Below are 26,838 nucleotides of genomic sequence, written 5' to 3'. Positions count from 1 at the left end.
AGGCGTCATTATTTTATTATGTATTAAGTCTATTTCATCATGCGTCAGTAATCATAGTAAAGTTTCTTGTATTTCATTGTCTTTAATCTACATGTTTTTTGAATACTTTTGCCTGTGTCGCACCGGGCATGTAATTTCTGAGCTTTCTAATGGTATTTTGGCTTGTTGCCTTATTCTGGTAGGCATTGTTGTTGTTGTGCTTAGCTATTTTTTGTGCTCAAAGGCAGTGGACCAAAGGTATTGGTAATTACTCAAAATAATTATTAGCATAAAACCTCACTTAGTAACTAGTATGGGGGAGAGGTTGATAGTATAAAACATTGTGAGAAACGGCTCCCTCTGAAGTGACACAGTTTTCTAGAAAGAAGTAATTTTCAACGAATTTGATTTCGAGACCTCAGGTTTAGAATTTGAGGTCTTGAAATCAAGCATCCGAAAGCACACAACTTCGTGTGACAAGGGTGTTTTTTCTTCCATTATTCTCTCGCAACTTCGACCACCAATTGAGTTCAAATTTTCACAGGTTTGTTATTTTATGCATATGTTGAGATACACCAAGTAAGAAGACTGGTCTGTGACAATTACCAAAATAGTGTCCAGTGTCTTTGAGCAGCTCTATGAAATTGGGCCATGGCCTTTGGATAATTGTTTGAAATCGTTTTGAGAGTCTGTACTCTTCTAAAATGTAGCTTCCTGCAGTTCTTAGTGATTAACATCACAGCAAGATTAAACGGTTTACCCAATTTTCATGATTTCTTCATTTACATACAATCTCACTCCTGATTTCTACTTCTCAAAACAGTGTTTAGAAACCCCAGCCATCCCACGAGTAAGTAACATTCAACTCCTGCTAACATTTGCTCCTAAGACACCCATGTTACGTATTTATAAGTTCGCTTCGCACTTGCTTTCGCAGGAAGTATGAACCCGGCTTTAGGGTGACATGTACATTATAGTCTTTGTGCATCTTCGGCTCTCGTCTTCTTCTAGCCTGGAATTTCAAAACCCCATCTTCCCCGTGAAATCAATATGCATTAAGAAATTTGTTAGAGCGGTGTATACACAAGTCCCCAACCTCTCTAACTAGAATGTGCTCCTCATTCATATAACGTTTCAAGTTATTAGACGGAATAGCCACTGAAACTATAAACCAAGGCGAGGGATATATTGATGAGAATAATGTAATAAGTCGTCGCCTTTGTCAGCGAATGGGTCTTTATTGGATTAAAGCGCAAGCAACTAGGACAAGTTATGTATGTGGACATCAAGATTCAGTTCATGGGGCTACATTGACCTATACCTACAGGAGGTGTTTCTTAGAAAAATATTTTGTCTCTTGAAAAGAGGTCCTTTAGACTCTGCTGTTTATTTCTTTTTTCCTTAAGTAGATTTAGAGTCCGTACTGACGCTGCGTTTCGTTCCGTAGTTTTCCTTTGAAGCGATGTTTTTCTGTTGAGACGGTTGTTTGATGCTTAACATGACATTTCAGATTGTGAGTTTACGTAATTTCTGTAAGTTATTCCTCTCTGGACTGGTCACAATTTCCCAAAAGGCCCTCTTTCTTTATTAATAACTTTCCTCATTAAATGTATATTCTTCTCATGTTTTTGAAAGTGACAGCTTCAGTTTGCTTGTCGCCAAATGTACTAGGATTCCTTATTCTGTCCGATCCTTGAATATTTAACTTGAACGAAGCAATTATGAAAGTAAGCATCTGTTTGTATACACGTATATACATTTGCCTCAACTTCCCAGTAGACCCTTTCATTCCTCTGACAAAGAACATCCGGGCGACCACACTGCACTGCCAGTCGTGCATGGCAATTACCAGTCATGCTGTAAATGACTGACCGATAGGCAGCCATTTTAGAATCTGCCAAACAAGGGATGTAACAACTCGCACAAGCCAGTTGAGTTGGCTCAATCAGGGTCTTGTTTATGTTAGTTCTAAGGATGTCCCAGAGCAGTTTGCTTTTCTCCATTTAGTTATTTCCCAAATGGAATGAATTAAATTCCGCCGGAGAGTCTATATGGTGCTCTTAAAGGCGGCGAGGATTTACTGCATAATAGAATTATAATAATGACTGGAATAGTATACTAGACAAAATATTTGGACCTTCCAATATTTTGTTTTTATTAATTTAAAAAGATTTCATGTAAAATCTATTTATGCTATGAATTAAAGGACCACGTTGCCTTGGATCGGACGAGTTGGTCTATGAAAAGCGTTTGAAACCGTTTGTTATGAAATGCATAGGGTTAGAAAGATGTTTTAAAAGTAGAATATATAGATCCACACAATTATCACTCAAAATTGCACAGTTTTCATTTTACGTCGCGAACTAACGGTCGGCCATTTATGGGAGTCAAATTTTTGACTCCCATAAATGGCCGATTGTGTTTGTCGACGAGGTAAAACGAAAACCACACAATTTGGAGGCATATTTGTGTAGATCATTGTATTCTACTTTTAAAACATCTTTCTAACCATATCGATTTTATAACAAACGGTTACAGAACGCTTTTCAAAGACCAACTCGACCGATCCAAGGCAATGTGTTCCTTTAAGACTCCATTGTATGAATCTCTTGTCATATTTTCACAATTTCTAAATTCCGCACAATTGAAATACCAGTGCCTAATGACCAGCTGCAACATACAATTTCATCAATCAAAAACCAGACAAATTTGTACTTGACAGGTGTTTTTAGCATGCACATTTTCATCACAGAATCATCTGAATTGCCCCCTTTTTAAGGCCTCTTTTTTTCATTTGTTGTAATGTATTCAAGCAGTTATATCTTTGTGCAGACAAGCAGTTTGTAGCCCCCAACCACTGACTGATGGAAACATTAATGTTTTTTTTTTCTTTCTTTCACCGTTGCAGCTTTTCAGTTGTCACGACCACAGTAGGTAGAAAAAACACAATCCTTTCATTAAATCCATCATTTGGCAGGGTCTATCAATCACTATAGTATGCGCACACTGTCACTGGATAGCTTAAACAAAAAAAATCTAAATATCAAAAACAAAAGTTAGAAGAATCCTTGCAATTAAGATGGTTATGTTTTGACTGTACACTCAGCTGAGTATTTCCCATGGTATCATTAGTTCACATAAATCATGTTGGAATTGTTAGGTTTTTATTGACGAAAGTGGAGTGTTATGAGATTTTGGGAATAGTGGTTTTTAAGCTCGTTCGGTGTCAAAGGTTGTTTGGGCTTATGGTATATGCTGATGAAATTATGAGGAAAGCAGTATGAGTTTGGGGTAGCAGTGTTCGACGTTGTTCAAGTGAATAATCTGCTTAACTCACCGAGTGATCAGTAGTGCAGACGTGAACATAGAAATTTATTAGAAAGATATATTCTTTTGAACTCTAATTTGGGGTTTACTGGAGATAACCTCAAGTTCATCTTGGACCCCAAACTGTTATCATTGTACGACCATTTTGGTTTGATTAGATTACACATTCTACCCAATACAACCAAACTGAGGCTGAGGGGAAAGTTAGACTGGTTCCACTTTAAGTACATCAGTTTTAGAGCAGTTGTCACTATGTAAAGACTGGGTACCAGACAATAATGGCCACAGTTAACTATGATTAGCCTTCAAAGCGTTGAGTTTGTAAAGTTGTCTGTACGTGTACAAACAGCTCAAGGCAATGTCCCATAATGTAATTCTTCTCGGAATATTTACATGTAGTTGTGAAAGACGGTTGTAAATCAGTTGAGAATCTTGGGGTTCAATCCTTCAGCAATGGCTGAGGTACAGTTGCCAGGAGGTGCAAGTATGCGTGGGTCAACCATGGGCCAGTGTGCTTGTTGGCATACACCATCTAGGCACGTCCAGTATTGATTGATATAGGTTTGAGAGTTTGAAGGGCCATTTCTATTCAAATGGTTTTTTTATTGTCCATGTGTTTACAGCCAGCTACTTCAATCAAAGTCGTTGTCAAGTGATTTCACAGAATGTTACATCCAGGGACATGGGTTTGTGGTTTGGAGTACTGCACTTGTTCATATAGATGTAAACATGGAATGACTTTACAAGTATGATAGCAAACATTTGATGTATGCTTGATGTGTTTTCTATTGGGGACAAAATGAGACCACAGAATGAAATGCATGCATGGTCTCATATTGACTCCAGGACAACATACTGAACGCTTTGATACACCTCTAGGGGTGGGATAAAGCACTATTTATGAACCATGTATAATTAATATTTATTCAACTGACGTCATCATCAAAAAAATAATCTTGGCAGCGCCATTTTAGGAGACCATGACCCTGAGTGTCCTTTTGGTTCAGGTAGTGACCAGCAGTGTATTCAAGTTCCTTTTAGTTGAGTATCAAGTTCTGCTGAAAAGTACTCAAGTGAAGTACTTTGTTCATCAATTATGAGTACAAGTGAGTATGAGTATTCTGATACGTGGTACTGAGTCTAATAGTAGAGTACCAAGGACTTCGATCTCTGATTAGAGTACCAGTATTTTTTAATGAAAAGTTCTGCAGATAACTCATTTGTATTTTTTCCAATAATCACCTTGTGTGACGTTTTTTTCTTCTTCTGTCCACTCTTCCTCTTATCCAGAACAAGTACCACACAAGGAGCCACTGCAAACCGCTACTGGATTCCCAGCAATTCTGCGGGCTGCAGACCATCGCATCATCACCACGGGATACCAGTCACACCTCCAGCGTCATGATTACACCTACCTCAAGCCCAACAAAAGAGCTCGATCAACCGACCAAGTCAGGGAGTAATGGCCAATACAGCCTCCGCTACAGCACTCGTTGTCATGACAATGAAAGAGACCAACAAGAGGTCCGAGATGCAAGTAGCGATGAGGAGAACGCAGAAGACATTGACGGGGATGATGGGCGGGAACTCGGCATCTTTCCGTTGGACCCTGGCAACGATTTAGACGTCGATCTCATTGAACAAAATTGAAAGGGGTGTAGGATTTATACGATGTTACTTTTTTTAATGTAAATTTGTCACATGTGGGACACAATTTTCCACATCTCATCTAAATCTAGTAGGAGATAGAATGACTTTTTTGAAAGTTATTCTGAATATTCCATACAAAATCAATCACTTAAAAGAAACACAGAGAAGATGAGTTTAGAAAATTAGCCTTTGTTTAAAAATCTGCTTGCCGTGAGTTCACATGATTATTTTAAAGATATAAAAGCTTCTCTTAGACTTATTATACAATTTTAATCACAACAATGACTTGGTTTTCCCCCCTTTTTGTTTTTTAGGCATATATTAACAAAGTATTTAATGTATCACTCGATTGTGGTGTCTGTTTTTTTCTTCATGTGCTATATATTTATTTGGTATTGTTTTGTGTTTTGCAATATGTATTGAATAGGGACTGTGAAGATTCGTCATGTGGATTATCATCAAAGATCAAAATGTGTCAATTACAGAGTGCTGGGGTTGATTTCATGAAAGAAGTCCTAACTTAGGACTATTCTTAGGACTTTTAAGGAGCTATTAGGCTAGTCCCAAGTCAGACAAATAACTTGAGTATCTCAAAAGAAGACTAGTCTGAACTCTTTGTGAAATCTACCCAATTCAAACTCATCATTTCTCAATTCTCAACGGAAACTCAAACTCATTGAATATCACATTCAGGTGTACTTGCTACCCATGTCAAACACACTAAAAATAACGGGGCTCATGTAGTAGGGATGGAGGGCTGAGTTAATCACAACCCACATTTAGCCATTTTGTTCTTGTTTTCCAATAAAAGATCCAAAACGAATGTACGCATATACGGATGTACCCACAAATTCTTCTGTTGGATTTGAAACTTTGCATGGTCGGAGTACAAAGTAGAATCAGGTGAGGTTTGCGGGTAGCACCATGTAAAAAAAGAGATTTACACATAAGATACAGCCGTGCGATCACAAACCTGACCTGATTAAAAAAAATATATTTCTATTTCTCTAACCCAACCTGGATTTAAGATTTGTTCATTCAATTGTGCAGATTTGCATGAGTGCCATACCAGCTCATTGTGCAAGTCTAAAAATAACCCACAACAGACACATCATTCATGGGAAATGGTTTCATTTTAATTCAAATGTACATGTTATGTACACACCCTGTAGTTTGAAGACACTTTTCTCTGGAGGATATTCACAGTCCACTAATTTTTTTTTTCTTTCTCCTTTTTAAAACGGAATTATATATCAACTTCTCATGTTGGTTTCAAAGATCGGTTGAGATCCTGCTGCAACCAATATAATGCAAACAGGAAAGTAATGAAATAATCAACAACTTCTCCGATTTGTAATGGTTTCAGGCAAGACTCCTGCCTTATTTATTTATTTGTTTATTATTATTAACTAGTTGTTATTATTTTTTATAATTGTTTTTGGAGGGGGGGGGGGGTAGTACTCAAAAGGTGTTATGCCTCCCTAATGGGTATGGGTGTAATTATCCAACCAAACAGGTGTCTTTGTGAACCAATCACGTGGTGCACTCACTTAGCATGTTTCCTTCTTCTGAAGTGTTTAGCGGGAGGAGGAATCTAAACGATCACCTTACCAAACATATCCTGGCAACCTGGAAAGAGGCCAATATGTTGTCATTTCTGACATAAAGTTTGAGTAAATAGATCTATTGCAGCCATCTTGTTTTCCCTGCCATTCCTAATCAGAGGCTGGAAGGTCAAAATAGTCTGCCCCCTGTATGGAGTAATGAGAATATATTTTCATTATTGTCAAAGGAGACAGGGAACATGGTTGTAATGTTTGTTAAAGGTCTATACCCTCTTCAAGATGTTTAGTTGGATGACCATGGCTCAATTTCATAAAGCTAATAAGCAGAAAATACAGCTTGACAAATTTCTTTGGTAAGCAAAACTTGAGTTCGGGCACCAGCCACGACAATGCAAACTTAATGTAATTTAGGCTGGTAACCTGGTTCGGCTAAGCAATACCATTCTGTGCTTAGCAAGTTTTTGTGCTTGCAGGCTTTATTATGTTGGGCCCATCAGTCATGCCAGAGAGGCAGAAAGTGGTGTTATCACCCAAGAAGTTCCTAGATTGGGGATCACTGCTAATTTCATTGGGGAATAAAGATCCAATCGAAGCATATGCCATTTGGGGTAGTTTTATGTGTATTACCCTGGATGTTCACAAGGGAACAAATATCAATCGGGGTGGAACTACATACACCAAATGGGGTACACTTTTGGAGCCTCAGCAAGTAGTAACATCAGAAACCATGTCAAACTAGAGTAGGTTGAAATATAATTCCGTTTATGTTTGATTCATTTTTGTTGAGAACATATGGTTTGTATGTGCATTTCTGTAGTGTATTACTAGAGTAATCTAATATCATGAGTTTAGTAGATAGCTATGAAGCAGGGCAGTTTGCAATAATTTTATGTTGGCTTTGTTTGTGTGTGTGTGTGTTTTTGTTTTGTTTATGCTGTGTGTAAGAAGGATATCAACAAGCCAATTTGTTTCAAGATTTATCCCCATCAAAAAATTAAAAAACATTGTACCCAGACAATATGGAATTTTTAGTTTGGGCAGTTTGTATGTGTTTAATGTACTGGTTACATTCATGATAGTTTACGTTCGTGATAAAACACTGTCACATTTTTTCTGTGTAGATTTTGGCCCAAAGGTCTTTTTCCACCGCACATAGTTAAAGCATACAACACAAATCTACACAATTGATCATTTATGAGTTCCTGCATAGACAAGACACACTCTGGAATTCTCTCTTTGTTTGATCAAAGAAAACAAAATGTACTTCCAAAGAGTTTCTGGTTTGTGCCTTGATCTACCTTTGAGTGTTCATCTAAATATACTGTTCCCTTTGATTTCACTTCCTCTGCTGATGAAAGAAATTTGCCAAATGAAAACTTTCCCCAAATTGCTTAACAGTAAATTGACTATATTTATGGAATTAACAGTTTTGTTTTGCTGTGAATGGTGAGTAGTTATTTTAACAAAGGATGGAACTGAATGTCATTCTTTGAAACATTAACAGTTTGCAGTTAAAAAGTAAAAAACAAAATAGTTATTGTTAACTCTGCGTTGCTGATAGACTGAGGAAAACTCAATACAGTTTATGCAGTTGATGTTTTGTTTACATAAGGTTGATCATGTGACCAGTATTTGTAAATAAAGGTCATTCAAGATCAGTATTGCTAATTAAGTTCATGTGACTGCTATAAAATGAAGGTGTGTGATTGATACTGCTCAAATCAGGTCAAGTGAGTAGAGTTCAATGGGGTCACATGATCATCACATGAGGTCATGTGATACATTTTGAAGAAGTTTTGATACATCTATTACTGACAAATAAAATTTTATGACCGTTTTGTCAACAGATGTTAAGCAACCAAAATTGTCGGACTGGGTCATGTTACCAATACTGAAAAGTTATATCATGTGATCGACATGCCTATGAGGTCATGTGACCTGATATTGTCCACAAGGTCATGTGATCAGTCAAGTATCAGCTTCTTGAATGAAAATCTTGAGCAATGATTTTTTCTTAAAAAGAGAAGTGATTTATTCAAGTAAGCACTCTGTGCTTCCAAGATGACAGTGAACAGTCAATTTCATGAACTTTTTTTCTACATTTGTGAATCGAATGAAAGAGTGACCAGAAATTACTCTTGTATTCAAATTAAATGAACTTATTGTTTGCTTAGTAGCTTATCGGTTTTCAAAAGGCATTTCATGACAATTTGCGTGATTACTGATTTAGCATGGATATGATTATTGCAGGTCTCATATTTTTAACTTGTACAATTATCTGATTAATAGCTTTAATGAATTGTTTTGAAGAGAAAAAAACATGAAAAAAACCTACAAACAAAAAGATGCTGTTGATATTTGTTCTTTAATGATAATATATATATTTTAGGGATACTTTGACTGCACATTTATAAATGAATTTCTGTAGTGAGACACTTTGGTTGTGTGATGTTGGAACCAAATAAAGTGCTTGGTATCGATTTAATATTGATAACGACAATTCAGGGTGTGTCTTGCCTGCTTTATAGCACTGTACATGTATCAATTGTTTAGGAGAACGGTTTGGTTGTTCCTATAAAAAAAAGGTGTTCCATTCCAAGAAAGTTTGTGAGTCGGTCTTTCAACCAGGTAATATGAAAAAGCGTTAGATTATTTTGCACTCCAGCCGTTCCTGGTGTTTTTATTAGCTTGATTAAAAAGCAGTATTATTATCAATTGGAATTTTTTTGATGGGAGAGTGAGAGGGGGTGCGAGTGAGTGAACTGAAAAGTAGGAATGTAGCCTTTTTGGAGAGACCTTACTATAAACTAATTACTGAATTAAAATCAGTGTTTTAACTTAGTCACATGAGATGCACTAAAATGGTGTTAGAAGCTCGGTGTATAAAAGTGCTGCTTACAATGTTGATAATTCCCCTTGTCAGTTCATTTTATACACAGGCACTGGGTGTTGATGCTCGAACGCTGAGTGTTGATACTCAAACACTGAGCGTTGATATTCAAACACTGAGTGTTGATATTTAAACACTGAGTGTTGATACTCAAGTACTGAGTGTTGATACTCAAGTACTGAGTGTTGATACTCAATCACTGAGTATTGATACTCAAACACAGTGTTTATACTCAATCACTGAGTGTTAATACTCAATCACTGAGCATTGATACTCAATCACTGAGTGTTGATACTCAAACATGAGCTTCTGTTCTTAAGCACCGAGTACTCTCTCATTTCCTTAGTAATTTGATGTAATTTTAACAAAATTAATAACACAAATTAAATAGTGAGAACATGTTCTATTTTTTATAAACCTGACACTTGTTGGGTTTTTGGTTAGCATATATAAGTTGGTTGGAAGGCACAGTTATAATTGTTTTATTTTTCATGGTAAAATTTTGACTTATAAGAATGTTATTTCAGTCTTTGGAGCTGATAGTCTACCATGGTATTAAATGCTTGGTAAACATTTGTATGTTTTCTTTCATAGTGCTGTAAATGTGTTATTGGGCTGAAGAGTTTTCCTGCTGAAGAATATTGTTCTTAAAGTCTGGGATTCCACAGGTGTGTTCTGTAACTCAGAGCTCCTGTAAACAAATTGTTGTGAGACATATTTTGGGACTTTCTCAAAAGCAGAATACCTTGAATCATTTTTTTTAAAAAGGCTCAGTTTCTTTCAAGAAATGTACCACCTGCCAGCAATGTGGAAGAAAATATCCAGTGTTTTTACCTCCATGTTGGATTTATAATAGTCGTAATGGATTGATACTGTGCCACTAACTTTGGACTTGTTGTTAAACCAATCTTGTTATTCTAAGTTGTATATAATTTTTGTGGGTTTGATAAAAAAAATTAAATAGTATTCCCAGGCTATTGTAGTCTGGCTCCTCTAGTTGCCTTACTTAAGTACCTTTTTCTGCACATCCAGTCCCCCGACTCACTCGGTGTTGTATAACTAGACAGTGAAGAGCACTTTGATATAATTGACACTTGGTGTGACTAGACCTTACTCATGCATCCGCCATTTTACACACACGTCTATGGGAGTCAAACTGAGGCTCATTGGCAGAGTAGGCTGGTGCCTTGTACATTGTGAACTTTTTTCGAAGTGGTTTTAAATTGAAAGTCAGGGAACAATACAACAATATGGCGGTGTGATGAGGGTCTATTATTGTGATATTAATGATAATGAACTTTTTGAACAATGCATGATAATTATTAGACTTGACCATACGGGTGTTGAAAATAAGCTGAAATCTTACAATTTTTGTAAAAAAAAAGTTACTGTCTTTGAATACATTTGTATAGAATGTCCTGTGGAAATAGGAAGAGAAAACTAGGATTCAAAACAGAGTTAAAAGATTAAGATGTACAATCATAGAAAAGATCGAATTGCATGAACTGTATAAATTTACATCAACATTTTAGTTTAAAACAATCAATAATTAATGTATGCATGGTTTAATGTTTCATAATTGATTAGTTGTAAAGCATTTCAGTAGCGTTATTGCTGAGCAACTTTTCCAAACTGCAATGAATTGAAGGGCTTAACATTTCCAATGCTTTTTAACAAAAACACTTGAACTATTCATAATATATTGGGAAAATTTCATTAGAAAATATTAGCTATTTAAGTATGATGATTTTAGCTCATGAATTAGTAGAGAGTTGGTCTTCACGAAAATAAAAACTGCACTGTTCAATTTTTAAAAATGAAACATGCAACTTCTGATAATAGTTTTGCCTTTTTTAAAACTGAGAATAAAGCTGTTCTATTTGGTGTTCCTCTGCTACTAAATATCCCTTGCAGGAGGTTATGAGTTATGCTGCTTTGAAAAACTTTTCCGACTAACTCTTATTCTTAACACTTAAGAAACTTCCGGGACAGGATTGACCTGGAGCCGGGTTCCATGGAACCTGACACATTTCTGGGTCAGTATGATCAGGGATCTGTGTCAATTGATCCTGAATGGGTCGAAATGGTGCAGAATCTTGGTTAAGGTCAAATTTGTATCCACTTCCTGGGTCGCTCTGACCCAGAAATGGGCCAGGAATGCGGGTCATAATTGACTCTGGTATTTTTTGAGTGTATGAGAATTGTTAAAATTGACTCGTTATCATGAAAAAGTTGGGCTCGCTAAAATAAACTTGATTGGTTTCCTTATCCTGTAATCTAAAATATGACTGAAGCTGTTTCTTTGTTCATATATATAAACTCCTTTCTTATAGCTGAATGGGGTTGCTCGTGGTTACTGGGAATGGTAACTAGGATGCATAATCCTGTGTATTAATTCTTTTGTTGTTGTTTATATGGCCTTAAAGAGTATAGTTTCCAAGTTGATTTGTAAGAGGGTTTTACACTGATGCATTAATGTTTTTATTTGATTTAAGTCTCTTAGTCTAACATCATTAGTTGTTTGTTTTTCTTTCGTGTTGAGGGAAGAGAAGAGTGATTTCATTACTGTTGATTTAACAAAAACATAGATTTTTATTTCATATTGATTTTTCATAAAACCAGTACTACCCATTTAGTTAAAAAAAAAAAATTTTTTTTGTTGTTGTTATGTTCCAAGCTTCATTTTGTAAGTTGCAAAAAATCCACAATGTTTGAATTTTTTTATTTTTAACAGCTGCTTTAAAGTAGTTAATATTAACTAGGTTTTTGTTTGCAGATTGATTTTTTTTTTATGTTAAAAAGCTAGGGACCAACATTTGTGATGTGGAGTTGATGAATGGTTATTGTGAACATTTTATATATAATTCATGAATTTTAAAGTTGGCTTATGGTATAGTTTATTTTGTACACATCACGTTGGATTTATGCACATCAACAAGCCACTTTTAGATTATGTTTTGCTGTGTTCCTAAGTTTGAACTTGTATATCACAATTTAAATATAATTTTATCAGTCAGCTCCAATACTCCTTAGAGCAAAAAAGTTATTCCTGTTTTTGTTTTTATTTTAATGCCTGACTTTATGCACTTTTAATATCACAGATCAAGTATGATGTGTTTTTGTGAGACATAGCGGCAGTGTTGTATCACTTGCATCATTTTGCCAGAAATGGTTCACACATCTTGTCCCATTATTACTTCTAATGCTTTGCCGTGCTCCTTTGAGTTTGTTCATTTTTTTGTGTAACCATTAAGTTAAATTTTTTTAAGGCCGATACCCATTTTAAGCACCAGCATAATCACGATGTCGGTGCAACACAAGTTTGAAGAGAAGTTTGGTTTTAATTTTGTTTTGTTGTTCAGCGAATGGTTGGAATTTGTCATGACCCAACCAGATAGTTATGAGATTGTGTTGGAGAGTAGACCATCGTGGTGCATCAAAAGACTGTTTTCTCAATGATTTGAGGTATTGGATTGGATCCGAACCTTCCATTTCAAGATACTGTATGTTATGCATGTAGATGAGGACTTCACTGTGGTCAACTTGCTAATGGTCATCTCGGTGGTTTTTAATGGCTAAGCTTGGTCACTATAGGCAATTCTGAAGCATTTTGCTTAAAGCAAGTGGCTTCAAAATAGCTGATAGCTCTTAAGTCAAGTAATAACCATTAAATTCAGAAAAACACAAAATGTTTATTGGCATTAAGCAATAGATGAGTATCATCCCTAATTACTTTGTCCTTCCAAAGTATATTTCCCAGTTACTAGGAAGCTCTTAAGAAGTATTTACTTTACCAATACAAACCAAACGAGGCAATTGTTCTCCGATGATTAGGATCTATCAGAACTGTGGTCATTATGACGATTAGAGAAATACTTATAATATTGTCCAAAAATAAAAGTTAAAAATTCAGTGATGTGAGACCGTAAACGTACCTTCATAGGATTAATACAAGTGTAAGAATATTACTAGCAAATAGTTAAGTCCAAAAAAATGTAATTGATGAATCTGTAGTTTCAGTGATAAATTTAGCATGTTGTTAGTCACTTGATCTAGTACATGTTTTGATCTGTCATTGATAACTACTGTCCCCTTCTATCTAATGTTTTATCTTTCCCGTTAGTTGAGACGTTGAGGTGTTCTGACCATCCGCTGTTGTCATGGTAACAGCTGTTATGGAGTGGGGAATAAAAGATGCTTAGGCCCTACACATGTTTTGATAAAACATTACCAAGTTGTTATGTTTGTGTGTTAATTGAGCTCTGAGTAAATCCCTGAATCCCTTGTATTCTTGACCCAGTTTCGGATGCAATTGTGTTATTATGCAATACTGTCTCTCCGGAAACTTTTGCATATGCAATCGTGTCCGGGGCCATGCAAAAACCGTCCGACGTACATGTATATGACTGTACATGTATGTGCACGCATAAGCGAGCGTGCATATGATGCACTGAACCTACGTATTATGCAGCATGAATATTCACGTATTTTATGATTGCAGCGGCCACCCAACGGCCGAACATTTCTCATGTTATTCATGACATGCACTTGGCTCGTAAAAAAATGGCGAACGTGTTCCGTCGACCAAGGGCGTTTAATTTACCGCAAGGACGGTTTTGCACATGCAAATGTGTCCAGGCGGACACAATTGCATTATGCAGCAGCGTTCGGGCAGACTTGATTGCATATGCAAAACGGTCCGGCAGACATTATTGCATTTGCATTATTGCATATGCAATGATGTCCTCTGGATAGTATTGCATAGAGGACATAATTGCATGCAACAGGGGCACCAGTCGCCAAAAAATTTTATGGATGTGGTATTGTGGGTGGTAAACCTTTGCTTTAATTTGGCTTAAATCTTTATAAATTGTTGCCAAGGATTGTTTGATTTAATCACTTCACAGCCATTTAATGTAAAGTTTCTCAAAATAAAAAATCGTGGATTCGGATTAGATTGAGTTGGAACACTGACAAATACATCAAACCCAAGCAAACAAGAATTGGGTTTTTGCAGGATGGATTGCAGCGTAGCTGTTTTTTGGACAAAACTTCTGCTGTCGTGTTTTACCACCTTCAAATCAAGATATTGCTTTTAAAGACAGTGGACACTATTGGTAATTGTCAAAGATTAGTCTTAACAGTTGGTGTATCTCAACATATGCATAAAATAACAAACCTGTGAAAATTTGAGCTCAATTGGTCATCGAAATTGCGAGATAATAATGAAAGAAAAAATACCCTTGTCACACGAAGTTGTGTGCTTTCTGATGCTTGATTTCGAGACCTCAAATTCTAAACTTGAGGTCTCGAAATCAAATTCATGGAAAATTATTTCTTTCTTGAAAACTACGTTCTTTCAGAGGGAGCTGTTTCTCACAATGTTTTATACTATCAACCTCTCCCCATTACTTGTAATCAAGAACGGTTTATGATGATTTTTTTGTTGAGTAATTATCAATAGTGTCCACTGCCTTTAATATAGAAGTTATCAAAATAACTACATCTGACGGGCTTTCTCTTTAAGGCAAAAAATGCTACTCACAAAACATTAAGCCCAACTTACTATCTTACTTGGAATTCACCGGACTCCTTTCATAAATCGACAGAATGTGAGATATTTTCTTTTGTCTATATAATAAGGAAATTGATACCAACCAATACGGAGAATGATCTGACTGTGCAGTGAAGTTAATTAAAATTTGATCAAAATTTAGTCATGAGTAATGAATACCCAAAGAAGAAAAAAACGATGGCTGATCAGACAGGCTGTAAAATAATACTATGATTGCTAGTAAAGAGAACTTCAGAAGGACACAGCATTGTAGCATGTGACATCTTGTGGTTTTGATGACTTTGCATTTTGGATTTGAACTTTCCTCATCTCCCACCCCCACCCCCCTTAAAAAAAGAACAGGTTGGGCAAGTCCCACGCCACTGCACTGATGCACCACTCATTTTTTGCTAAACGCAGAAAAATGTGTTGAACAGTATTTTCTGCAAAACAGAGAAGAAACGTTACAAAAAATCTAATGGCAAAATTTTGCATTAAATCTCTCTATTTTATGGCAGGTTGTTTGTGTGTCACCCCCACCCCCCCCCCCCCCCCCCGATAGAAAGTTGTAATGTTACCGACAAAACTTTATCTCAAAGTTGAGCCGAATTGCTCTCTATATGTAAATCGAGATAGAATTTCAACCAATCACTGGACGTCCTCACTGGCTTCTGCTGGTCACGTGACTCGTTTCCAAAGATGGCGGCGGTTGTTTAGAGTTTCTATGCAGTTTTCGGCTGGGAATGTTTCTGAAAAATTGAAGCCATGCCTCCTAAAAGGCCCTCGTCAGCTCGCAGGAATATACCACAAGCTACATTTTCAGCTTTTGCCAGGTAAGTTTAGACCTTTTAGCTTCGAAATTTTGTGTAGGAAACGCACATATTTGTCACTAAAAAGTTGCATTGCAACGTTATATACGCAGTTACAGTAGTACGTAATTGATAGGAAATGCCGTCTTTTTCCGACACCAAGCTGCAATTAAATTTGTACTCAATCTTCAAATAAGAAGTTACTTTATTAAAATAGAATTGCCCCGGTAGGACGTCCAACGGAGGAGTACAACCTGGGCTACATGTGGAACAACTTGTACTATACAATTACAACAACAAGTAACATCATGAGTTTGTGAACAATTTGTGATATTTTGCAAGTGTCTCAAAACAAACTCAAAGTGCTCAAAATAAGTAGGCCCCTATTTTTTAGTTACATATTTATTGTTAGGTAGGCCTATATAAAATACAAAATTTGCATTTTCTAAAACTTTATAGTTTTGAAGTTGACAATGTTTATTATTTATGTTGAGGAGAGCTCAATTTCACTTTATGGGAATTATGGGTTGTTTTTGTAATGCACACATTTTGGAAATAATTAAATTTCCATTTGTAAATAGGAGGCCTATTTATCAAATATATAGGCCCATGGCCTATAATTATGCCCTATACATGCTCGCTTGGTATTTCCACTTGGTCCTCATTGGGTTTGGGACCATAGATGCCTGGCCAGCTGGTGAGAGCCAGAGCTCTGCGGACTCCCATCCTTATTAGGGTACTTCTACTTCTAGAAACTACTTATAAGGCTCCCCTGTGAGCCTTATAATATAGGGGTCTCATATGTAGGGCCTTTTTAACGCTATACGTTTTTCAAATCAGTGTTGATGGGTGAAAGTTGTACGACCGTTAGCCAGCCAGAACTGGAGTTTCCTGTGTACTGTACACCTAAAGCTTTCCCCACCCTACTCAATACACATTCATAATGCTTGTATTTCCTTTTTGTTGAGTGAAATTAAAAAACATCTTCAAAAAATACAACTTTCTGCTCGGTACTTACTGTTGTTTTCCTGCCGCACAAAAACGAAGTGATACGAAATGATCAATTCGAAATGGTCCACAATTGTTCCGACTGGGGTTCTTACTAATTACTTGTTTATTGACGCACATGTGTTTACTATGATTAGGCCTAAACATTAAACAAAAAAAGTTCTTTTTTATAAAAATAAATGAAAGTTAAAATGAACTAAGCTTTCATGTAAGGCCTACATGTAAGTTTTTTTTTTTTCAAAGTTTATTTTTTGAATTGCTTGGTAGGCCTACTTTGAGAAACCTCATTTTGTTTTGGGCAATCACCATGCAAAAACAAAAAACACAAACCCCCAAACAAGAAATAATTATAATATTATACTGTCAAATTGATTTAGCTGTGAGCAAAGAAATGGAACATGCCATGGAAACAGAAAATTCCACTGCGTTCAAAATGAGCACTCTTAAAAGCCACAATCAGTTAGTTATAAAACTGAATGATGAATGAACTTGTACTACCGTAATTTTCGGATTATAAACCGCGGTTTATATGTTGATTTTGACATTTTTTTGAACCCCTGCGGTTTATTCTCCGGGCGGCTTGTAGGCGGACGTATAAATATTTAAGAGAAAAAACGGCATTTTTAAAAAGAAAGATCGTATGTAATACATTCTAAATATTATTTTTTTTAAGAAACGAGAACAAAAACCTGCAAAACATGCCTGTGTGATGACAAAGTCCTGTTGAAAATCCCACCCCATTTGTATTCCGTGTTTCCTTTGTAAAACGTTAATCAACCGCCGTCAGCGCCCTCGCTCAGCGAAACTCAGACTAGACTGGTCCCCGTCTATTTATCCTAGCAATATATATATGCTGACGTCAGACATTCAGGCTGCACTCGTGTGAGAGCGAAATAGACTGGTCCCCTGTCTATTTATCTTGCGATCTCTACATACTGACGTCGGACATTCAGGCTGCACTCGTGTGAGAGCGAAATAGACTGGTCCCCTGTCTATTTATCTTACGATCTCTACATACTGACGTCAGACTTCCAGGCTACACTCGTGACAGCCAGCGGTTTCTTCAGCTCAACCACAACATCAGAATGGTGAATGAACGTACTCAAAGAACTATGCCGCGCCTGGGATCAAACAAAACGTTTTCAAACCGCCCTCATTGTTGAGTCCATTAACCTTGAACATGTAGCGGGGGGGGGGGGGGGGGGGGGCTGCCAGCTTACAAAAAGATTGCTATCCTATAATAGATCTTTTCAATTACGATCAATAGTGTAAACTTAAATACATTTCAACTTTAATTACGACGCAACTCGCGCATTGTGGCAACTATACAAGACTGACTGATGTGCCGCCCGTCCGTCACTGCACATCGCCACAAAGAGGACCGCAAACAAGCACGGCCCCTTTGTGCGCATGCTGTGATTGGCCGTTTGATGATTGGCCGGTGGTAGTTCCATTCATAAAATCTTGGCTAGACTTCGGACGGATCGGCTCCCTATTGTACAACACATAGCCTGAACGTCTGACCCACACTTCGCGGATTGTGGCCAAGTCTAATCAAACATGAACAACTTTTGTCAACAGAGGGCGATGCGATGCAGGGCAAAGTTCAACTATTTCTAGGTGTGCGTTGTTGACCGATCTTTGATTCACGGAGATTTGTTGCCAAAGAAGTTCACAAAACATGGTCAACACAACCGATCATCAAAATATAAATTCAAATTCTGGAAAAGGGTTGTTGATGGAAACAAAGGATAATTCAGGACTGATAGTGTGAAATAAAAAAATCACCCGTAACGCGGGCAGGTTTGCGTACTTCACTTCCGTGTTTTGAGGTTTAGTTTGTTTTCATGTTTTGTTTTTTTTTGGTCGCGGTTTATACTCCGCGCGGCATATACGCCGACATTAAATATTTGTTTGTATATTTTGAGGAAGTGCGGTTTATACTCCGCGCGGTTTATAATCCGAAAATTACGGTATGTAGTGTGAAATTTACTCTGTTAATATGGCCAAGCAGTCTAGTGCACCAGACAGACACCGAGTGTTGTCATTGTCATAGTGTTGGTTCAGGTTCCGGAAACTAGAGAACTATGTTTGCTTCAACCTTTGGATATGGAATAAAGTCGTAGATCCCCTGTACAATGCACAGCATACATGTACATGTAAAAGAACCCATACACTTTTTACTGCCCTGGAGTGTCTGGCTTGCTTGTCTGCAGATTTTGCGACATCATCCTGTAAAACCTCACAAGGTGCTGTTTAAGTAGGTCTCATCCAGGCATACATGTACCTCTGTGTGGCATACTTTCATGTGAGGCTCTAAGTCTAAGGCTTCTCTTGCAAAACAATTGAAATTATCAATTTTGCTCTCGTTTTTATGAAATATTTGAAACGTGTCATGGCCGAGCAGTCTAGTGAACCAGACTCAAGTTCTGGTGGTTATTAAGTCATCAGGGCCCAATTTCATGGGTCTGCTTACTGAAGAATTTGCGCTTACGATCACCATTTGCGCCTACCTGCAAGTGCCGAATTTCTGCACTAGCTGTAAAAGTGTAAAAATTCCCCACTAACCCGTGAAATACGCTTTCAAGACGTAAGCACAGAATTCCCTGCTTCTGTAATTTAAGCGCTGATTTCCTTGCTTACGGTAAGCAGAGCCATGAAATTGGGCCCTGGATGTATGTTCTTGACACATGGTTCAAACCTTGGTAGTGACACATGTGTCCAGGCCATGAGCAAGGTGCTACTTTTAATTGCTTCTCTTCACCCAGGGGTATAGCATGTAAACAGTTACCTTTGAGGGTAGAGGTTGATAATGTGTTTGAATAATCCTTTAGAGCCACACAGCAGCCCAAGGCTGTATACTCCCCAGGGAGATGGGAAAGATTACAGGAACAAATGACCCAATGGCCAGGGTACTAGTGTAAAGCCCATTGAGACCTTATTGAGCCTAATATAGGTTTCCCAGCCAATTTCAGGAAAAAATCATTAGATTTTATTAACACGCATATAAGTCCTATGTTTTCCTCTAATCCACTCGTGCTAAGGTTTAATGCATTAAATTTGAATTTCTTTTTTCTTTTTTCCTCATTGAGATTCTTTTCAGTCATTCTATTTCATCTATTATAGCCTTCATGAAGACTACACTTTGACCATTCTTTGGTTGAATCTACTTGCATTTGCTGAAATTGAATGGTTGACCAGCTTCTGCTGCTGGCCTTTACGAGATTGAATGAGTAATCAGTAGTATATTGCAGCCCAGTGAAATTGAATGATTTTATTTTGCCATTGAATGCTACGTTAAATTTGTGAAATTGAATAACTCTATTGTTGAATGCCGATTCAACAGAGCATTCATTTTGAAAGGCTATTGAATGAATCAGGTGTTAAAATGAACGAGTTTTTGTTGAAATTGGCTGGGACAACCTATATTAATATTGTTGTTGTTATTAAATAAAGTGCTATCAGGTATCATTATAATATCTTTATACAGTTGCGCAAGGCTTCGTCATGTGCAATCATTCTTAGGAGCAGGAGAGAACAAAGAGACATCCGATGGAACAGATGCAATATTATGCATCCTAGGAATAGATAGCAGGTCAGTAGTTGCTTTATGATGGTGTCCCTGCCCACCATTTCATTTCAATGATTCTGGTTGTGAAGCCAATAACTCTCAGAAGACCCAACTTAATCACTGTACTAGACAAGAACCCCGTTTTAGATGTGGGAGGGAAGCCACATAGAATTATTTCCAGGTAAAAGCCACGCAGTCTGGAAGGGACAGAAAACCCAATTCATGCACTGCTCCGGCATGATTTGAACCGGGTCCTTAAGGTGGAAAACTAGGAAAGATATCACTACGCCAACCTGATCATCCCATCTGCTCCTAGTAAATTTGAAATTAATTTATTAAAACTTTTATTTTATTTTAAGAATTTCATAATAGCACTATTGTTATACATCGCCAAGCAATATTCACACTTGTCACAATAGTCGCCTGAGACCGTGAAGGTTTAGCCAAAACAAAATAACATCGAAGACATTTTGTTTTTCTTTTTTAAACGAATTAAAACAAAATAATTGAATTTTTCATCTCATTATTGAGAGTTTGTTTTTGTATTTGCGACATTTAATGTTATCATCTGACTTCCAAAGATATAATGAAGGCTGTCGTGAGCTCACTAACTACTTGCTGTTTGGATTTCTGGACTTGAGAAAAGATGGCTTAGAAAGGTAAGTCTGAAGTTTTTTCCCCATATATTATATAACCTTGTTAATCTTCATCAGTAATTTATCCATTTGGCTCCCAGTTTTTCTTTCTTTTTCTGTTCTTTGCTGAAGTGGTTTTCTTGCTAATACCTTAGGTCATTTTCTAAATTGCAGATCTGGCCTGGAGGAGGATATTGCAGATGGTAAGTCATCTATTCTTTTCACTTACTTAAGTGTTGTTTTGACTAAGTATGATATGCACAGTTCAGGCAGGCAACTTTGAAGTTCAACAGGGGTCAATTTCATGGCTCTGCTAACCGCCAAATTTTGCACTTACATGTACCATCACCATTGTTTGCCTACTGTGCGAGCGCCGAACATCTGCACTAGCTATGTAAGCAAAGAATACCTAGAGTTTTGCATAATGAAAGGGGTCTTTTGATTAGAGTGCATATAGAATAATTAATGTAAGTTTCCATGTCTGTTTTCAGATCTCATTCTCTTGATAAAGAAAGACAGTGTGCATGTACACTACACTCCATCAGACTACAGTTACATCATCCCTTATGTAGCTCACTGGCCAAACCTTCACCTTCACTGTCTGACAGACTCTGAGGTAAGACACGACCTTGGCCCAAATCCATGACGTTTGCATAAAAGCATCAAATTCAGCCTTCTAAAATCAAACGTGTCTTAAGTTGTCATTCATTTGGATGTGAGGCTGTTTTTCTTAGCATAGTGGTGTCTTGGTGTGTTGTTTTGGAAACCCTATTCTATCTGGCATATACATGTAAATGCGTTGTAATTTGGTCACATGTTTTTTTTTGCTCCAGTTTCCAGCAAATGTTGACACCCCTTTTTACCAAGTCCTGTTTAAAACCCTGTTTCTTAGCAATGCTGTCTAATTACAGCTCGCGCCTTTGTTTTGATTTGCTTTTTCCGAGTATTTTTCTGTATATCAAGTTATGGACGAGAAGCGAAACTAAAATGATGTTGCTTTGGAGTGTTAAAAAAATGATCTTATTTTGTGTCTTTTCCTTTAAGGAAAGCTACTCACTTTCCACAGCAAATTAATTTCTTTCCATCAAGAAAACTACTGTTTTGTTCTAAGTTTAAGGCAAAAAAAATGGTTCTTTTTAAAACCAACACTACCTCTAAAAAGATAAAGTTTCATCCTACAAAAAGCATTAGTTGAGAAATAATCCAGAAACACAGAGGATGTGCCTTGATTTTGTCCACTGCCCTTAAGAGTTCTGAATGTTGATATTGGTGTATCCGGGTGTATATATGTTACACCCTTGATAGCCTAATGGAGTCGAGTACTAGTGGCCGCATTTTTCTTGAAGTGGTTGTTCACACAGCTCCTACACACCCAAACCATGAACTATTGGCATGGTTACGGCTCTAGACGATTGACGTTTTTTGTCCCGGTTGTCTTTTTAGAATTTTTCCGCCAGGTATGAAAATGAATTCCTTGTGAGGGAAATAATTAATAGTGTGAAACCTTACCTGATGGGGACTGTCTGGTAGAGTGTTATGACACGTTGTCATGGTAATACATTTTTCATTTAAAGTGCATTTCAGGGGCATTTGTCTGTGACTTGGTAATTGACACATTTAAGTGCTGCTGAGTTTCTACTTATTTCGCATTAATTCAGAACTCGCAGGGATTTGGCTAATCTTATAACCACATAAAAAAGATCTTTACCGTCCCTCTGCATGGCATAACTATTTTGTAACTTCCAAAGTATTTTGTTGTTGAAAATATCATGGTCTCATATTGAAACCCTAACAAATGAAAGAAAAAAAATTGTCATATGTGCCATACTTTTTTTGTATAGCAATTAATTAGAATAGTGTCTTGCCACAAATAGACCTGGCTGTAGGTCCTGATGACCGATAATCGATCAGGGTGCTCAGGATACGCTGAATATAATGATAAACATATGTCATTTATTTTAGTCCTCATTTGTAGTACAAAAGGACAAAGGTCTGGAATCGAGGATTACTCAATAACCCCTGGAAAAAGGGTGATTTCAGAAACCTTTGTCCCTCATTTTTCACAGGAAATGAAGTCTAACACGGAAGGTCTATACCTGTACATGCTGCACATTTGATTGTTGGATAACTTGTTTATTTGTTAACCGACCATGACAAAAAGAGGATATTCCGAAGGTGTTCAAAGCATCCATAAACATTCACCATTATTGAGTTTGGGCGAAACAGATGTCAATTAGCATCAAGTGATTAATCCTCATCTTATTTTTCTCCTATAGAACCAAGAAGATGAAGAGGCTGCAGAGAACTTTAAAGTCCTTAGTTTTATTGAGATGGTTCGTTGTGTTCCAACTATCGGAGTGCCATTCTATGCAAGAGGTAAATCACAAAGCTCATGGGCACAAGTGCCTCGACCGGGTCTCAAAACCCACACTCTGCTGACTAGAAACACCAGCAGAGCTATGCTTTATAACTTTATTGATACAGATTACAGAATGAATATTTGAATGGGAAGAAAGTTAATGGGTTCAAATATTTACCAAGAGTGATATTTATCCATGTTTAGGTCACGTCGAAAAGTTTGACCCGTTTGCTGTGGAGAAGTGGCCAATCATACAGGCATACGGGTTTGAAGATTATGGCACGTAAGTATTAGATACAGTATGAAAAAGCCACCGTTAAAAAAACACTGATAATACCTTCAGTTATAAACTGGTTCGGTTTTATGTAAAACTCAATTGAGATACAAATTACAATGGTCTTCTAGATTGCGATTAGTTAGAATGTGAGTTACAATAACATTACAGTCATATATTAGTCATATGCATAATTATTATTAGCAGTTATTATTGATTTATTGTTGTCAGTAATTCGTTATTTTCATACAAGTTGATCTGTATTATTGTTTTGTCTTACAGGGGCGGATTCTTTTCAATGAAACATAAGGTAAGTTTTGTTAAAGAGAAGATGCATTATTTATTAAATATATTGTAATTATTTAAATCCATTGTGGTATTCTCCTCTCAATAGAATAAAATGTGTTTAAATTTCCTCAACTAGACTTCAAAGTTGGCTGTTAATTGTTTACACTAAAGTAAGCTCTGTTTTCACACTGCAAGGTTTCAAGAAATGGAAATTATGGGTAAAGTGTCCAGCTGCGAACACCATGACAATGTGTCTGGGTTTCAAATCACAGTTTCAACATCACTGTATCAGACCACTTCAGACCGGTACGCCAGACCACTTGGCGACCCTTTGCATAACCCTTGCCTCCTTTCTTCATCTTTATTAGATCTTGGATGTAACGGAGACCCTCTCGCCAGTCTACGATATCATTGACCCAGTAGCCCTAGAGACCCTGACCACTCAGCAGCTACCGCTGTTTGAGAGACAATGGAAGGCTTTACTGACCAACGTGGACGTCGCATTGTGAGTCAATTAATAACAACTTTTTTTGCTTGTGGGTTCATCATGGAATGACTTTCCATGCCTTCTTTTATCAACGATGGCCTTCTCTTTGGTATATTGTTGGTACACCTACATGTGTTAGTCTGCCCTTGCTGTCCCTTGTCTTTGTGAGTCTTATACATTGTTAGTATGTCAGTAGGTTAGTAGGTTAGTGTACAAAACCAAGGCTTCACCCAATCCAAAGTTTTGCCCTTTGACTCTTTGGTCTTGTTGGCTATAATATAATAATAATAATAATATTTATTCGGGCAATCACATTTACAAGCACATGTACATACATTAAATATATTTAAGAAAAAAAAGTAAAATAACAGTGGGGTGCCCAGGAGAGCATAAAAGTTAAAAAAATAACTATCGCCAAAAGGTGTATGTCTCCTAAATCCCCAAAAATACATTAAGGCAAGAGAGGGCATATGAAAAAGCTGTTTAAAGACGCACTTATTTAACATTTAATTCATCCATTTTGTTTGTTACCCAGTAGATCTTGTCTAAGTTGTATTCTGTTGTGTTTTTCTCAAGAGCGCTTAGGGACATGTTTGATTTCTATGTGTTATGCGCTATATAAGAATGGTTAATTATTATTATTATTATAACTGTCACTGTTACTATTTATGAAACACCAATGATGTTTTATATAATACATCATTGGTGCCTGTGAGGGCAATACCAAAATAAATGTTAATTGAATTGAGCTATTATTGTCTCACAACCAATTTTTACTTGCTTAACGTTGTCTCTTAGTGTGTGCATGTTTCCCCCACTCTGTCTGTGAGAGAAAAAAAGTTAAGGGTCATGTTTGGCCTAAATCTACTGCTTCACCTAAAAATATTAAAATCGTCCTACTTTGTTCCTTCCTTCAGCAAAGAACGGGCAACTTTTGGAGAGCTGTGTGAAAGCACGGTAGTAGAGGTATGTCAAATTGTTGTTTTGATTTTTTATTTTATTTTCCGACGCTGTATACATTTTATTATCTGAATATTTACTACCTGTATAAATGAAGGAAAAGGGAAATGACACAATGAGATCATAGCTGGCATTCCATTCCACTGCACCCACAGACCATGACCCATCACCTAGGGTTGTAATCAGCCATAAAGTGATTTGTCCCTGCGTTTCCACTTCGCTGGTTTTTGGGAGGGAAACTTTGGGCAATAAAATGCAGAAGGTAAACATTTCATACATGTTTTACCTGCCAAAATTTGCCAAATCCAAGATAGATTGTATGTATCTGAATGGGCGGCTAGAGCTACGGCTACGGCTGGATTGTTGTATCATAATGTGTTGAAGTATGGGACGTCCATAGCCACAGCCGACAATTTGGATGTGGCCTTAGAAAGAGGCAAGGTTAGCACTGCAAAGCTAGTTTGACCTCTTTTAATCTTTGACCTCTTATCCTTTGACCTCTGTTATATTCACAGCCATTGAAGAGTTTCTACAATCACGGCCGTGTTTCAAGTTCAAGGAACGACACAAGGTAGAGAATGATTTTGTTTGGATTAATGCAAATTACTTTAATCAGCCCTGGCTTGGTATCATCCAATATCCATTAATCTCCTTCACCATATCTGTTGCTTAATCTTGATGTAATGATGCATTGAAGAATAGGACTCGTATAGCAATATAGCAATACCCTTAGCTACAGCTGTAGCCACTTATTCTGACAGGGCCAAAATGGATTTGAATCCTGACCTGACCTTCATGATAATATTGTGATCTTGACCAACACAATCAAACATAACAACTTTGGCCTCTGAATTATTTTACAGAAGTATTATGGTGGCATGTTGAGTAGATGTCAGAATTCAAAACCTGGTTAAAAACATATCTATTTACTTTGTACAATAATTGTTGATTTCTTTTTACAGCACATAGGGACCTCACGGTGATATGTGCTATATAAGAATGGTTTTATTATTATTATTACTATTGGTGGTTTTTGAAAGGGCAAGGGCACCAAGGTATTTTCTCCTTGGTAAAGGGCACCATATGAGACAATTGTTTCTACTGTAGCATTTCAAGGTCACCAAGGCAATAACCAGGGGGCATGGAAGCAATCGTCTCTGTTGCCTTCGTGAAGTATCTGGCTCGAGTTTAACACAGAGCCCTCAATGAACGACAGGTAGAGACCACTACCGTGATGATTGTCTGAAACATTGAGTCTCCGGTTACTTAGGAACCACACATACTCAAAAGGGAGGTTTAAATACGTGTCATCGTAAAATATCTGACATTGATGTCTTCCCTCCATGCAAACCATCAAGTCTTTTGTTAATGTGACCAGCCAGACTTATATTGTTAATCTTCGCTTCCAGGCACTTGTAAATACATAACTATTGTCTTACTTTCCATGATATACAAAGATTTATGTACAATTTGTGAAATTTA

General features: G+C 37.0%; 1 protein-coding gene and 1 long non-coding RNA gene across 3 annotated transcripts in view; both read left to right on the top strand.

Annotated features, from left to right (window-relative positions):
• Window positions 1-13,641, top strand: part of LOC117295089 — a 45,196-nt gene extending 31,555 nt beyond the window's left edge. Inside the window, exon 3 of the long non-coding RNA XR_004519635.1 lies at window positions 4,597-13,641. This is a non-coding gene — a long non-coding RNA (uncharacterized LOC117295089). The remainder of the gene's footprint in view (window positions 1-4,596) is intronic.
• Window positions 13,642-15,665: 2,024 nt separating this feature from the next.
• Window positions 15,666-26,838, top strand: part of LOC117294933 (uncharacterized protein C20orf194-like) — a 30,406-nt gene continuing 19,233 nt past the window's right edge. For both annotated transcript variants that reach the window (XM_033777487.1, XM_033777486.1), the window contains exons 1-11: window positions 15,666-15,798; window positions 20,273-20,377; window positions 20,935-21,012; window positions 21,163-21,191; window positions 21,480-21,604; window positions 23,265-23,364; window positions 23,552-23,630; window positions 23,904-23,931; window positions 24,278-24,414; window positions 25,314-25,362; window positions 25,872-25,927. In XM_033777487.1, coding sequence (XP_033633378.1) covers window positions 15,731-15,798; window positions 20,273-20,377; window positions 20,935-21,012; window positions 21,163-21,191; window positions 21,480-21,604; window positions 23,265-23,364; window positions 23,552-23,630; window positions 23,904-23,931; window positions 24,278-24,414; window positions 25,314-25,362; window positions 25,872-25,927 — 854 coding nt within the window. In that variant the 5' untranslated portion in view covers window positions 15,666-15,730. The remainder of the gene's footprint in view (window positions 15,799-20,272; window positions 20,378-20,934; window positions 21,013-21,162; window positions 21,192-21,479; window positions 21,605-23,264; window positions 23,365-23,551; window positions 23,631-23,903; window positions 23,932-24,277; window positions 24,415-25,313; window positions 25,363-25,871; window positions 25,928-26,838) is intronic.

Source organism: Asterias rubens, chromosome 9 (assembly GCF_902459465.1).
Source record: "Asterias rubens chromosome 9, eAstRub1.3, whole genome shotgun sequence".
Taxonomy (NCBI): Eukaryota; Metazoa; Echinodermata; class Asteroidea; order Forcipulatida; family Asteriidae; genus Asterias; species Asterias rubens.
The sequence above is the reverse complement of the archived record's forward strand: the minus strand, read 5'-3'. Positions and strand labels throughout refer to the sequence as shown.